The sequence below is a fragment of the Sinohyriopsis cumingii genome, chromosome 17 (genome assembly GCF_028554795.1).
Source record: "Sinohyriopsis cumingii isolate HCF-2022 chromosome 17, ASM2855479v2, whole genome shotgun sequence".
NCBI lineage: Eukaryota > Metazoa > Mollusca > Bivalvia > Unionida > Unionidae > Sinohyriopsis > Sinohyriopsis cumingii.
In genome coordinates, this window is record NC_142977.1 from 39486083 (window position 1) to 39503406 (window position 17324).

General features: G+C 34.8%; 1 protein-coding gene across 1 annotated transcript in view; it reads left to right on the forward strand.

The window, feature by feature from the left end:
• LOC149778465 (acyl-CoA-binding domain-containing protein 6-like) overlaps window positions 1-17324 on the forward strand; it is a 55092-nt gene that overhangs the window by 18732 nt on the left and 19036 nt on the right. Inside the window, exons 3-4 of the mRNA XM_089939310.1 lie at window positions 2690-2786; window positions 12234-12425. Of these exons, the coding sequence (XP_089795436.1) occupies window positions 2690-2786; window positions 12234-12425 (289 nt within the window). The remainder of the gene's footprint in view (window positions 1-2689; window positions 2787-12233; window positions 12426-17324) is intronic.

Consider the following 17324-nt stretch of genomic DNA (forward strand, 5'->3'; position numbering starts at 1 on the left):
AACAGAAAAAGAAACCTTGAAGCAATTGATTTTTGTATAACGTGCAATCATCATCACTGGAAGAAATATCTATTGAAAACATCCTACCAACCCAGATTCCTTGACCAATTGTTCTTGCATTTATGTTCACTCATCATGATTTTTGGAAAATCCACATTTCCACAGTGGACCTTAATCCTTTACACTGTGTCCATCAGGGACATGACATCGTGGTCGTCATGGATTGCCCTCATTTTGGCTTGTAACAGACCTATTAAGATTTATTTCCCCAGTTAGAAATCATAGCAATATAATTATGTAATCGAGGACATCCACTACTGCGCGTCAAACTTGCCTGTTGGCTCAGCCTCAGTACATTTCTCTTTTTTTTAAATTGTACAAAATGCTGTTTAATATCCAAAGACTAGCCCATTAAAACGCAATCATATACATGTATTGTGAGAGTAAAGATTTCTGGGCAAAGAATGCTGAGAGGTGTTTCACAAAATATACAAAGTTTAATAATTACAGTAATTTTAAATGAGAGAGAGAAATCTGGTTTTAAACAGAAAAAAAAAGAAAAAAGAAATCACATGTGGGCATTAGCGGGTTTCATACTGCCAGTCAGCTTTTGGCTTAATGTGTTCCCACACAATGAAATATACACTGCACTATCCAATATGCAACTACGGCTAGGCCATCCTCTTCAGTAGTTGTGACCCAAATATACATGTCCATCAATAATGTCCTGTAGATCGCCCATATTTGCAAAGTCATGTGTTTACCAAGGCTATAAAAATCTATTTGTGATCATTGCTGTTGAAATGTGGCTTCTTATTTTTCACATTTTTAAACAGATATACTTGGTAGAGCTTTGTGAAATACATGTTCTCCAAACTGGAGATGGAAGAGGTTTTGACTTTAGTGGTTGTAAATCTCTATCATTTCCTGTTTATCTTGAACAAGTTCATATGTATTGTAAGGTCATCATGAACATTGTCACTGTATTCACTTTAATTATTGTGGTGATGATCATTCATTCATCTTTTAATCTATTACATTTCTGGAGCTTTAAGTTAATTACGATCATATTCAACAATAGATAATAAGAAAATGAGAGAAAGCTACTAATACGCAAAATGTGACAATTGCAAGCACTTGCATTTCTCAGTCCATATTATAAGTTCAAAATTTGTTTATTTACAATCAACATAAAATATTTGCATTCAGAAGTTAATGTTTCTTTTGAAAAATTGGTGCTAAGAAATAATATCTCAACACCCTCCTGACTGGCTAGTGTTTCAGTTGACTGATAAAGGTATTACTGCATTGATTAATTTCTTCAAACTGGGTATTGGAATTAAGTATCGAAATAAAGGGAAACTGACAAATTATTAACCAGCACACAAAAGACTATTACAAAAACATCATTTATTGAGAATGAACATTGAAGTTACCACTTGATGCAGAAAAGTATGTAAATATAAACTGTAGCTTAGCAATTTCTTGTGATATACGCTGCATTATGGACAGGGTGGGACGATATTGATGAAAATTAGAACCTCATTTTTTTCTGTGTTGCGCTCGTTCATCTTTATATATCCAGAACCTGGCCACTGATAAATACAACAAGAAATGTTACCACTGCAGAGTATATACAGGTAAAGGTGTGAAATTGACATTTGCCATGGTCAGGTTTATGCTGTCAGGGCTTCTCCCATCTGTTTGTTTTGTGTGTCAACTCACACAGAGAATACAATAGAATCAGCAAGGGGTGCCATAAAATCCACTACAGCTGAAATAAAATCGATGACAGGCTTCCACTAGATTAAGTGGATTTCACTAGAATGGGTGGAAAATCCACGAGACTGAGTGGACTTCCGCTACTCATATTGGGCCCTTAATCCCCTGCCCCTCTGTCCACATCCACCAGATTTAGTGGGCAATCCTTAAAACACGATGCATGTACTACTGTGGCTGTTAAGCAGATGTCAGGCCCACTTGGGTATCCTGTTATCAGTAATGACCTCTGTAAGCATCCATGATAACACAAAGAAGTATGGATTCTTATCAAACCTTTTTTTTTGTAGATGTACATAAAAAACTTGAAGGAATGCCATTTCTTTGGTCATAACTTAGGCATTAAAGTAGTGAATACAGCGATTCATGTAGTCTCAGGCTTCACTAATGTGGATATATGAGAAAGCTGCCAGTAGTTTCCTGTGTCAGTGGTTCTTACCGGGTTTTGCCAGGTTCTTACTCCACAAGTTATACTAGCTGGCATGTATAGCCTATCATATGTTGAGAAATGTCTTTAAACTCTAAACAACAACAACAATTCATGGATAAATCAATAGCAGTTATGGATTTTAGCCAAATTTAGCACATGGTGTATCGTGATAGTATTTGAGACAAGTCCTTTGATCCATAAAACAATATTAAAAAAGTGATACCCAAGATATTTTATACTGTATTTATCATGTTAACAAGTCAACCAAAATGTGCAAGAAATTTTGTTTCCCAAATTTGAGATGATTAAATTTCTCAAGATTGTATTTGATGATTTCAGTACTCTGAAATAAAAAGAAACAAAAGGAGGTAAGAAATTAGGAGGTAAGAAATTAGTTTCTTATGAATTTGTGCAAATTCACTTGTTCATAATCTTTACACTGCTATCTCTTTCATCACGGTATAATTTTTTTTTCCCCAGGGAAGCTTGGAAGAAACTAGGCAAACTGGACAGGAAGATTGCCATGGTGGAGTATATTACTGCAGTTGGAAATATTGACCCTGATTGGAAAGATAAGGTTGCCACAACTTGATAGTAGATCTTTCACCTTCATCATTTGTTGTTAGACCATTCCTATTAACTTTTATTAATAAGTTACAGTGAAACCTTGATAGTTCTAATTTCAGGGGTCCAAGCAAGTTGGTTTGTGACATACATAGTTATATAATAATAATAATAATAATGACTTTATTTAAAGAAGTTCATTTGGTCGTCTGACCAATCTTCCAGGAGGCCTTCTACAAGGACATTTGTATATATGTGTGTGTGTGTGTGTGTGTGTATGTATGTGTGTGTGTGTGTATATATATATATATATATATATATATATATATATATATATATATATATATATATATATAAAATGCACAATTTTTACAGGATGAGGTGTCTTTAGACAACAAATGCTGTTAACAACTTGACGATTGGATTACCACTACAATAAAATATGTACAAGGCTTCAAGAATGAGTACATACAGGATTTATACAAATAGTAGTAGCTAAGGTGTAAAACATTATTGGGGAGTACATGATAACAATGTTGTAAAAGGTAGTAGTACTGATTTAAATAAAATCATACAAATAATTGTTTCTTTAGATGTTGAATCAGAAGATTTTAACAGCTTGGCATGAGTCAGCTGACTTGGTATGGAATTTCATAGATAAGCTCCACAAAAAGCAGAAGTCATCTTATAAAACTCTGAATTGGGTTTAGGTAAATATAACTAATTGTTTGAGATGGATCTTTGTTCGTTTTTAACAAATTTAAAGTTGCATTTAAGATAATCAGGAACCAAACCATGTAAGGATTTGTAGACTTGTAAACCATTCAGAAACTGAGTTCGCTGCTGAAATGGAAGCCACTTTGGAGTTTTAAAAAGACTTGTTCATGATGTATTTAAATCACATCAAGAATCCTCTTGCTGTTCGTTTTTGAAGTTTCAGTAATGTTTCCTGATTTTCTGTACCACTATTACCCCAGACAGAACAACATTCTAGGTGTGACACTGTGGACTATCTTTCTCTGTTCTTGAGGGAGATAAGATTTTGTTCTGTTCAATAGATAAAGCAGTGAGGTAACTTTTTTAATGACCTTATCAGCTTGTATATCCAGCACAAGATATTGTCTCGCATGATGCCAGATAGTTTTTCATTTTTAGACTGTTGTATATCCATTCCTTTTATTATAGCTTTGAAATAATTTTTCTCGGCTTTTACTCTTGCTCATCAACCTGTGCTCATGGCTTTTGATTTGACTGCATTTATTTATTTTTATCAAATCTTTATTTAATTTAGTGTTAATCTCGTGGCCTGTTGATCCAGTGTTATATAATGTTGTTTCATCTGCAAACATGTTGGTGATGGATAATGTGATATGATAAATCATTGATGTACAGCAGAAAGAGTGATGGTTCAAGAACTGATCCTTGTGGAACACCTGACTTGATCAGTTTCTTGTTGGAAAGTTTCAGGGTTCTCAATAGATTTCAAAACTGAAGAGTCAGTTGAGCCTTGACCACAAAATCAAAACAAATCTTGAGAGCCAATTCTTTTGGACAGTCATGAGCCCATATCTGTGATTCCTCATTAATAGTGGAAACAAACGATGTTTGAGATTTCTCGTCTGGTGCTGAATAATGAGAAGTACAGTATATTGCAAGAAACATACAATCTGATTTTTTGTGAAACTGTTTCTCGTTCTAACTGTATGTTACTGTGTGTATAGTTTGTATATGAAACTGACAGAGGTATTATTTTATACTTTATTATATTTTCAACTTCACCACATATTGTCAACTCAAATCATTTTATATGCAAAAGTATACCCATTTAACTATGAAAGTTATATATTATTCAGATATCAAGGATTTACATCACAGAATCATCCGTTCACTTTTCCACTCGTCCTTAAATTTTCTGAATTTTTGGAGATTGGCTCTCCTTTTCCTCCACCTCAGAGGTGACACTATCTTTCTGTTACTTTTGATTCTTAGGTTCAGAAAATTCATCACTGGCAGATCATTTCTGAGATTGAGGCAGAAAAGAAAATATACTTGGCTTTATTGTGATTTTAAAGTTCAGATGTATGTACTGAGTGTTATGTCCTTTCAATTTTTTCTGAATGATCCATTAATTAAAACACTCGAAGTTTTAAAACTTTGCTGATTGAAGCAAATTAATCGCAAATAAGACATGATCCCTTGCTGAAAACTGGCTTCATGAGAATCCATATTTTGCCCATTTTGTCTTACTAATTATAATTTAAAGCTCAATCAACCAAACACCGATATTTTATCAGAAATGAATCCAGTGAAGTTCAAAATGATTCCAAATTTTTAAACATTCTGGTAAATGGAGCAGTTAATAGCCATTAAAACAATTCAAGCAGGTTTTGTTTAATGCTTATATGAGCGAACTATGCATGTCAGTTTTGCTTACAGTTAATTCGTTTTTTTAAATCCAGTTTTATTGATTTAGCAGAAAGTGAGACATACATGTAGCAGTCATTTCTCCATTGGCATTAACAGTTTCTTGTGGCTTTGATTCTAGTTTTTCATTTGCATTGATTTCCTAAACTGACAGTAGATTCTCATTATACTTGACATAACTAATTATATTGATAAGACAGCTCATTCTGTGTCATGTCCAGTGGACCTCGGGATCATGGGAACAGTCACAAAACATTTATGTTCAAGTTTTGGTTTATATTTATCATTTGCTTATCAGGGCTTTTAAGAATTGAAGATGAAGGTAGATTCGCCAGAGTTTAAGTCAGAAAATAAAAATTAAGATATATTATTCCAACTTGGAAGTATTTATTTAATCAAGTTTTTGCATTTAAAATTTGTTTTTCCATATTAATTTAATATTTTAAAAAAGAAACAAATTATAAAAGCAATAACTTGGTTAAATCCTGTTTGTAATATTCCATCAGTGACATAAGCAGAAAAGTTTAAAACTTTATTATTTTCATAGCAGTTTGAATGAAAAACACTCAGATGGTTAGTCCTTCATGTTTGCGTATTTACAGTTTTCAGTTTATTTCTATGTCACTATAATGACATGAATCTGAGTGATGAATCCTAATTAGTGTCACTCTCGATGTCATGATCAGGATGAATCCTAATTAATGTCACTCGATGTCATGATCAGGATGAATCCTAATTAATGTCACACTCGATGTCATGATCAGGATGAATCCTAATTAATGTCACTCGAGATGTCATGATCAGGATGAATCCTAATTAAAGTCACTCTTGATGTCATGATCAGGATGAATCCTAATTAATGTCACTCGAGATGTTATGATCAGGATGAATCCAAATTAATGTCACTCGAGATGTTGTGATCAGGATGAATCCTAATTAATGTCACTCGAGATGTCATGATCAGAATGAATCCTAATTAATGTCACTCGAGATGTCATTATCAGGATGAATCCTAATTAATGTCACACTCGATGTCATGATCAGGGTGAATCCTAATTAATGTCACACTCGATGTCATGATCAGGGTGAATCCTAATTAATGTCACACTCGATGTCATGATCAGGATGAATCCTAATTAATGTCACTCGATGTCATAATCAGGATGAATCCTAATTAATGTCACACTCAATGTCATGATCAGGATGAATCCTAATTAATGTCACTCAATGTCATGATCAGGATGAATCCTAATTAATGTCACTCTCGATGTTATGATCAGGATGAATCCTAATGTCACTCTTAATGTTATGATCAAGATGAATCCTAATTAATGTCACTCTCAATGTTATGATCAAGATGAATCCTAATTAATGTCGTCACTCTCAATGTTATGATCAAGATGAATCCTAATTAATGTCACTCTCGATGTCATGATCAGGATGAATCCTAATTAATGTCACACTCGATGTCATGATCAGGATGAATCAAAATTAATGTCACTCGAGATGTTGTGATCAAGATGAATCCTAATTAATGTCACTCGAGATGTCATGATCAGAATGGATCCTAATTAATGTCACTCGAGATGTCATGATCAGGATGAATCCTAATTATTGTCACTCGAGATGTCATGATCAGAATGGATCCTAATTAATGTCACTCTCGATGTCATGATCAGGATGAATCCTAATTAATGTCACTCGAGATGTCATTATCAGGATGAATCCTAATTAATGTCACTCTCGATGTCATGATCAGGATGAATCCTAATTAATGTCACACTCGATGTCATGATCAGGGTGAATCCTAATTAATGTCACACTCGATGTCATGATCAGGGTGAATCCTAATTAATGTCACACTTGATGTCATCATCAGGGTGAATCCTAATTAATGTCACACTCGATGTCATCATCAGGGTGAATCCTAATTAATGTCACACTCGATGTCATGATCAGGATGAATCCTAATTAATATCACTCGATGTCATGATCAGGATGAATCCTAATTAATGTCACACTCGATGTCATGATCAGGGTGAATCCTAATTAATGTCACACGCGATGTCATGATCAGGATGAATCCTGATTAATGTCACACTCTATGTCATGATCAGGATGAATCCTAATTAATGTCACTCTCGATGTCATGATCAGGATGAATCCTAATTAATGTCACTCAATGTTATGATCAAGATGAATCCTAATTAATGTCGTCACTCGATGTCATGATCAGGATGAATCCTAATTAATGTCACTCTCGATGTCATGACCAGGATGAATCCTAATTAATGTCGCTCTCGATGTCATGATCAGGATCATAAGTCCATGACCAATTACTTTCACCTTGAAATATTCCAAACAGGCGAGGAGGATATCATAGTGTGTTAATAGTGGTAACACCAGCGTAGTTGTTAAGCATTTAATGAGTGATGCAGTCATCCCCATCTTATAAGCCCACCGTTCTGCAGCAGGAAAGTGGTGTGGTAAGAGTGTTATTTCTAGAGGGAAATCACAGATGCAAGTAACAATTATATATGAAGCATGAAAGGTTTTTTTATATGTATTTAATTTTTCATTTATAAATCTCAAGCTTGTTCTGGGATCAATTTGGCGAAGCATGTTTCATTGTTATTCTGAAAGCAATGGTGGTCCAAACCATCCTATAAATAAAAACAGGGCACATAAATCTGTCTGTAACTTACATTGCTCATCCTGTCCATTTTCCCACTGCTGTCTGCTGTATAACTGACAATGTTCTTTGAATCTGACTTCAGCTTTCTCAGCAGTGATCAAAGGATTTGTTCTTTTTTTGTTTAGTCGAATTTCTTTCACATTTCCTTATAAACTGAGAATGTACTTTTTGCAACAACTTGCTCCTTCACAGACAATTTGTTGTTATTACACAAACTGCTCAATGTTTACAAATCAGTGTCAGTAACTGGTTTAGTCCAGTACCCGTTCTTGATCAAGCATTCTTGATCTACGAGAGAGAAACCACAACAGGTAAAATGTCATTTTTACTTTACAGCCTCAAATTCAGCCAATGTGGGTATGTGAGAAAGCTTGCCAGTAGCTTCTCAAGGGGCAGTGGTTCTTTCCGGGGTTTTTACCTGGTTCTTCCTCCACCATTTATACTGGCCACCATTTATAGCCTATCTTGTGCTGAAAAATGGCATTAAACCCTACAACAACAACAACTTTACAGAGACTGGATGTCACACTGACATGAACTGAACATTGCTGTGATTGTCAGTAGTAAGTTTTTGTCATCTTGGTATTGTTGGTGGTATTAATAGCAATTATAAAAGTGACAAAAACTAATATCTAACGAACTAAAGATAATCAGATTACTTACCTTTTTGTATGGAGTTTAAAGTTAGGTACTTGATCCACGTGTCAGAACAAATGTCAGTGTGCTGAATTCATAAATTAATAAATATTCTTGAGATTTCTGTCTGTCAGTTCCTATTTGTTGCCACTCATGAGGGGTAAATTTGGCAATTTTTGATCTGATATGCCTGTCCCCATTAGCAGATGTACATAGAGGTACATTTTGAACACACACTCATCAGTGCCAAGGGGGTTCTGGCTGTATAAAATGGGTGGCCACAGGTGGGAGGATGGGGATCATTCAAGAGGGGGACCACTGCACTTTAAGTTTACAACGACGTAATTGTGAACATCTAAAACCATTATAAAGATACATGAATGCATAAAGCCATTTATTTCATTGACAGTGCCTGCTGCTGTAATATTCAGTCACCATTTAATAAACATTCAGTTCAGCTTGATAGTCATGCAATTTATTGCAAATATTTTTGGTGAAAAAGTAGTCAGGGTTAAACAGGCAATTTGCCCAGTTCCCGGTTTTAAAGGAATGTACTTCTTTAATTTTCTAAATTACCTGAAAGATATTGTTCATAATTATGTAGAATGAATTAGTATCAAGCTGAGAGAATTCATTCTAAGACATGCTTGTTTCCCCCTTTGATTTTGGGGTCGTGGTCGCAGTCATTGAAAATTTACATTAATGTTTAAGGGGCCCCGAGTGGCCGATTGGTCTAAAGCGCTCTCCATTACGGATCACTGCCATCTCACCTCTGTCTGTGTGGGTTCGAGTCTCGGAATCGGCCACTGGGTATGTGAGAAAGCTTGCCAGTAGCTTCTCAAGGGTTGGTGGTTCTTTCAGGGGATTTCCCAGGTTCTTCCTCCACCATTAATACTGGCCGCCATGTATAGCCTATTGTTTGCTGAAAAATGGCATTAAACCCTACAACAAGAACAACATTAATGTTTTGGTTCAAGTCCTTGTTTTTGTTTATATTTCCTAAAGCCTTGGTGGTTTGTGTTCCTAATTTGGATGAATCGGTTAGAAGTTAACACAATTTATCTGTAACCTGCTCATAAATCCTTTTTGCCTTGGAACCATGGTAATTATTTTTTTTTTATGTCAATGCTTTGATTGTTGACTGTACATTTTCTTTGTATATTATGGGAAAGGTTTATATTTTGGGTTATCTCTGTGTAAATAGATGATAAAGTTTGTGTTTAAGGTTCACTCTTTATATTGATTAGCATTTTCTTATCCTATTTTTATACACCCACAATAAACATATTATGTTTAAATGTTGTCCATGTGTCTGTCACCAATTTCATTTTTTTTCAGTGAATTATCGCTATCCACTGTCTACAGTTACCAAACTTTGTAGATGATTTGCACTTGTGGTAAGGAAGAATCCTATTGATTTTGGGTTCATCAGGTCAGAGGTCAAGGTCACTGACAGAGATAAGAATGATGGTTTCCACACAATAACATTAGTTCTACATCAATGAGCAGGACCAAAACTTAGCTAATTGCTTACACTTGGAGTAAGGAAGAAGCCTCTTGATTGAGCAGGACCAAAACTTAGCTAATTGCTTACACTTGGAGTAAGGAAGAAGCCTCTTGATTGAGCAGGACCAAAACTTAGCTAATTGCTTACACTTGGAGTAAGGAAGAAGCCTCTTGATTGAGCAGGACCAAAACTTAGCTAATTGCTTACACTTGGAGTAAGGAAGAAGCCTCTTGATTGAGCAGGACCAAAACTTAGCTAATTGCTTACACTTGGAGTAAGGAAGAAGCCTCTTGATTGAGCAGGACCAAAACTTAGCTAATTGCTTACACTTGGAGTAAGGAAGAAGCCTCTTGATTGAGCAGGACCAAAACTTAGCTAATTGCTTACACTTGGAGTAAGGAAGAAGCCTCTTGATTGAGCAGGACCAAAACTTAGCTAATTGCTTACACTTGGGGTAAGGAAGAAGCCTCTCAATTGAGCAGGACCAAAACTTAACTAATTGCTTACACTTGGAGTAAGGAAGAAGCCTCTTGATTGAGCAGGACCAAAACTTAGCTAATTGCTTACACTTGGGGTAAGGAAGAAGCCTCTCAATTGAGCAGGACCAAAACTTAACTAATTGCTTACACTTGGAGTAAGGAAGAAGCCTCTTGATTGAGCAGGACCAAAACTTAGCTAATTGCTTACACTTGGAGTAAAGAAGAAGCCTCTCAATTGAGCAGGACCAAAACTAACTAATTGCTTACACTTGGAGTAAGGAAGAAGCCTCTTGATTGAGATCAAAGGTTCAAGTCACTGATACTGAAAGAAGAAAAGCATTTTATGCACAGAAATTTAAGTTATCTACATAGAAGAAAAGTAAATACAGAGTTGTCATATTATGTACTGTTTACAGTACTCATTTTTTTACAATAATTTTTACTTATTGTCTCGCCTGCATAAAGATGGTCAGATGTAGTAGTCACTTTGCCAACTGAGAAATCAGTGTCAGCGACAATATTAAAGTTTTGCATTAAAGTGTTTGAAAGTCACATGTTTTCTGCTATACATCAGTTGCAGTGAAAGTTGGAATAATATCACTTCAGGTGAAAAGATTATGCCATGATATACTTTCTGTCTGGCCCGACTTGCTTTAGGTCAGTTTTGGAGACAATCTTTAAAATGTTATTTCACCATTCTTTTTCTTGAACATCATTTATAAACTAAAAATCTGTTTCTTCTGTAAATTTCATTTCAAGTGAAGTCCCAAAATTTACCATTAACATCAATGAAGAGTTGGATTGTCCACAATTTGCAACTGTTATATGTGATATTATTCTAGAACGAGCTAACCAGGCACCGATATGGAAGTGTGTTTATTGCAGTGTAATTTCAAGTGAAAATGAAGCATTTATTTTTGTACATTTACAGGATGTGATGATGAACATAATTGGAGCTATTTTGTTTTCTTTTTTTAAACAAAAACTATAAATGAAGAAAGATACAGACATTAGGCATCTCCAGATCTCTCACTTACCCATTTAAATTTTAAGATTATTTTGCTTTAACCTAACTGACCTAACTCATGTTTTGTAAATTTGATGCCAATACATTTTGAATGCAAATGATTCCTTATGAAATTGATGCAATCAGTTGTCTCTTTAATGGGTACTTTGTGTGCACGGCTTGCTGTAATGCTCAATTTTCTAGAGTCTCTCCACAAGGACATTTACACTGACTTGCAGTTTCATTTTGCTGTTTATTAATATGTTCTGTGTTCAGGTGTACATACTTTTAAAAGAATGGTAAACATTTCCCACCAGAAGATAAGCAGTAAAAATCTCTGTAGTGACAAGCATGCAGATGCATGTGAGATATTGGGCTCCACAGAACACTTTTCATTACAATTTGTGCTGAAAAATATTTGATTGAAAATTTTTTTGTCAGTTTGCTCTAGCAAGTGAATGTTTCAGAATCCTCTTGTTACAGTAAGGCCAACCATTTTATTGCTTCCTGAGGACAAAAAGCATTTTGTTTGATTGAAAATACAGTTGAGAAGGGCATTTATTTTGTTAACTTCATGAGCCTACCAACCTGTTTTTACTTCTTCCCTTCCATCTGTCTGTTCTGTTTTTTTATTATTCGTTGGTTGAGTTTTGCATTAGTTTTGGAAAATTTGATAGGGATGTAATTGCTGAATTGTTTTCTTCATTTCATAGTTGGATGAGAAAGAGAGCAGGAAAATGATTGGAGGAGGCCTGGGTGTGGTCGTCAGCACATTACAGGGTTCTGATGATGATATAGATGATGAGAAGAAAACGATCTTTGATTGGTGTAAAGAGGGAAATACACAGAATGTCCAGAAAATTCTGGAAACCAATCAGAATTGTATTAATGTCAAAGATAATGAGGTATGTACTATTATCCCCGATGTTGATAAAATACTTGTACAGTGCACTTAAAAAAAAATTAATTTAGATAAATTTCATGTTGTACCATCTCATAATAAGCACACACCAGCTTTATCATAATCATTGTTCACTTACCATATTTGCTGGCCTGTATGTTGACCACAGCTTTGTCTCCAAATTAACTGTTAAATGGATTATGTCATTCAGATTGCTTTATCATAATTTTTCATATGTAAAAAAAAGTTCTCTAAAAGTATGTGAAAAAGTAATCATCATTTTTGGAAACAGATCATGTATGAAAAAATACAGGACCCAGCATTGAAAATGATTTTAAAATATTTACACAATCATCAGTATTAAATTCACGTACATCAGATGTAATTGCACTAAAGCAGCATGCACTAGTAATATATGTTATTTAAATTTGATTACATATATGTGTTTATTAGAATAGACAAGTTTGAATAACCATGAGAAAGACAGATATTCCATTGCATTTTTCTTCTTGCACCTTATGATCAAATAAAATATGCCCAGATATCAATCAGAGAGAGAGGTTTCAGGATGATTTTAATATGTATTGTTTAGTTACCTGACTGTTGTGATCTTATTCACATACAAGGGCAATACTATATTCCATTATCAATTAATACCACTGAGTAAACAATTCCTTCTCGTTTTAGTTATGATATCCATTGTCCCAAGAACCACATGGCTTTGCAGTATTATTTATATGCTAATTAAATATGCTACATCTGTGGTCAGGTCATTTCCAAATAACACCTGTTTGAGAGCAAGATACAGCCAACCAGATCAACTAGTGAGGCTGCCACTACGGAAATGAGGCTACCCATAGGTTATTGTGAATACTGTACCATGTAATGCCAGACTATGCTAGGTTATTGTGAATACTGTACCATGTAATGCCAGGCTATGCATAGGTTATTGTGAATACTGTACCATGTAATGCCAGGTTACCCATAGGTTATTGTGAATACTGTACCATGTAATGCCAGGCTACCCATAGGTTATTGTGAATACTGTACCATGTAATGCCAGGCTACCCATAGGTTATTGTGAATACTGTACCATGTAATACCAGGTTACCCATAGGTTATTGTGAATACTGTACCATGTAATGCCAGGCTACCCATAGGTTATTGTGAATACTGTACCATGTAATGCCAGGCTACCCATAGGTTATTGTGAATACTGTACCATGTAATACCAGGTTACCCATAGGTTATTGTGAATACTGTACCATGTAATGCCAGGTTACCCATAGGTTATTGTGAATACTGTACCATGTAATGCTAGAAAATGCCAGGTGTTTACTCAGCCAATAGCACCTTTTGTATTCGCTGGCAGAACTGTTGGAGCAATTTAAATGAACAACTAGCATGAGCAAAAGTCAGATTGAGATGCTGCCTAACTACAGGAAATGTACATGCACTCACTGAGAGAATGATCTTATATGTAGGGAATGGAAAGGTTATTGTACTTGCAAGGAAAATTGCACAGCATGCTAAATGGTCATTCCTGCGATTTAACCCTTTACCTCATAGAGTGTATTGCTTTTTAGGCAGTTGATATACATATACCATAGTTAAAGTTAGTGCAGTGCACTACAAGTAGAACACGTGTTATCTATTTGACCCCATGCACATAGACCTGTCTGTTAACTGTTAAGCAATGAAGTGCATGTTACATTTAACATCAGTTTTATCCATTTTCCATTTTTGGTACACATCTATTATGTATGGAAAGATTTAAGAGTAAAATCAGATCGTTATAGTTGTTTAATTATTTTTAACGGAAGGATATTTTATGTGCTTTAAAATCTTGAGGAAACTCATTCACCGTGAAGCCATGTGACCACCCCATTTCTCATACTGAAAATTTACAGGTTCTTGTCTATGTCTGCATCACTAAATCATCTGAATTTGATAATTTATAAAACTAATTCTTGCCTACATCAGTATCAAAACCTTTACCTAAGTTATTAAACTTTCATACTAGTGATTCTAGTCATGCAAACTCAAAAAAGTACTGAACAAAATTTTCAGCCTCCAATTTCGAGAAGACGACCCAGTTACTTTAAATAGATTAAGCTTAGAGCTTAAACAGCGACCATGTGATATGATGTAATGGTCATTCACACCAATGAATGTAGTATCTAATAACGGGTTTTCCCTGTAGGTGGCACTGTGAAAACAGCTCAAAATGGCTGGTGTTTACAGCAGGCGTTGAAAGGCGCTTCCATGAGAATGGTGTAGAGGCATCAAAACGCACTTCCAGGAGAATTGGGTTGAGGTGTCCAAAAGTGCTTCCTTGAGAATCGAGTATAGGTATCCAAAGGCGTTTACATGAGATAACAGGTTAACCTAAATGGAATCTGTAGGAATATAAATATTGTGAATATTTAAACTTTGAAATTGATTGAATATGGTATTTTAAAAGTTTCGCCTTACTATTTAATTTATTACAGTTTTCTCTGCTTTGGCTAAACAGGGACAGTAAGGTACAAAATCATACATACATTGTAGCAAGTTCTAAGATAATTATACATACATTATAGTATAGTATGTTACAAGATAATCATACATACATTATAGTAAGTTCCAAAGATAATCATACATACACATACATGCCAACCATTACGCTTTTGGTGTAATCATTACGCTTTTTTCACTAAATTACGCCTTACGCATAAACGTATATGTATTGCGCTTTTTCGGTATATCCACCTTCCCCAAAAAATCGTTTGTTTTCTTGTTTTTATTAACATCCCATTAATCCCACAGACCGTATTTTAGAAAAGACGGCTTCTCCGTAACTACAATATAAGAATATGCTTGTCTGTGCACTTTCCTAACAGTATTATGTTATATTTATAGCAACTATCCTATTACCCAGAAGCATGATGGTTCTACTTTCAATTTTCAACCTCGTATAATATTTATAGCAGCTGTATGGCATAGTGAGGAGAGGAGAGACTGGTTTTCTAATTTTTTTAATCTTTACTCGCATCTTTTTTCTAATTTATATTTAGTACAGAACCAGTCAGTAGGTATTTGGCACTAAAAAGTATAATTTATTTTAGTCGATGCATGTATGAGAGCAAAAATATGTCCTTTAAAATAATTTCACAGATGGAATAGAAAAAGGCCAAAAACAAACGAAACAAAAAATAACAATCCTCCAGAGATGAGGACACGCTAGCAGCATCACGTAACGTCTATTGCAGGCTGTGTGGAAATAATTTTACTATTTGGTGCTAAAAGTCTTCAGAGCACATATATTTTTTAAAAGACTTTCACAGGTGGATCAGAAAAAGACAACAAAAAAAAAACAACGAATCCTTCAAAGATGAATACATGAATGGCATAATACAGTGTTCCATTCTCGGGCACAGGGGTTTGTGTCAGTGCTTAAAATTGACCTGTCGTACATGTACTATATAGTACATGTATGACAGATCAGTTTTAAGTAATGATACGAGTCCCTGTATTCTAGGGCAGCATCATGCTCATTGTAGTCTGTGCGGAAATGGTTTTAATATTGGGCATGGTGGTGAATTTTATGTGGAGAAACACTTGAAAACAAAGAAACACATCGAATTAGCTCATCTTACGAACTCCAATACTAAGGTAACTTCTTATCTACAGCAGAATTAAAGTGCGGACATGAATGTTATAAATGCAGAGGTATTATTTACAGAGTTCTTAATAGAAAGATAATGAAGATCTTGCTATTGGTGCAGAAGCAAGAGAATTCATAGAACACAATTCTACTCTAGCTGTGAAGGTATTTTATGATAATGTTAGAGATTATTATGCTACAGCCTGTGATTACATGCTTCAGAAATTCCCCTATGGAGATGAAGTACTTTTAAATGCTTCAGTTGCTGATGTAAATCAGAGACAGTCAGAAAGCTTCAAAAGTGTTAGATTCTTTGTCAAGAGATACCTTTTCTATTACTGTCCTTGTCTACCTTGGATCATTTGGAAGGAGAATTCCTGAAGTATAAAGTTGGGATTCTACCTGACAATATACTTAATGCCAATAGAGTTGATGTCCAGTGGCACCTTATTTCCCAGCTAAAAGATACAATCACTGAAGATATAAATTTCCTCTTCTTTGTCAGGTTATGAAAGGAATATTGGTTCTTTACCGTTCTAATGCTGACTGAGAGATTGTTCAGTAATGTTAACAAAAATAAAACTGAATTCAGATCCAGGCTCAGTAACCCAGCACTTAGTGCCCTACTGGTATGCAAAACATTCATGGTCTCAGCTGGTACAAAGTGTTTTAAAATGCAGTATGAAAATATGTTGCTTTCTAAAGCTAAACGTGCTACATATGAAAAGCAGTAAAGGATGTTAAAAGATGAGAGGGGCAAATAAATCATTGTTTATTGAATGTTTAGCATGTTATATGTGGATTCCTCTTTTTCTGCTTGGATTCCTCTTTTTGTTCACTTGAATTATACTTTTTCCTCATCAGGGGTTGGCATGTATGCATACATTGCTGTAAGTGCCAAGATAATCATAGATACATTATAGTAAGTTCCAAAATAATCATCCATACATTGTTGTAAGTTCTAAGATAATCATACATACATTGCTATAAATCCCAAGATAATCATCCATACATTGCTGTAAGTTCCAAGATAATGATATATACATTTTCTGTAATTTCCAAGATCATCATACATACATTATAGTAAGTTCCAAGATAATCATGCATATATTGGGCAGTTTTTAACGCCTGCTTCCTACTAAGAGACATACTGGATTTGAGACGTGTGAATGGAAATGAATTTGTGTGAATTGTGACCAAAATGGGGGCGTACATTTAGTAATGCAAGTGTGTTTATTATGTTGAATATGGTAATTT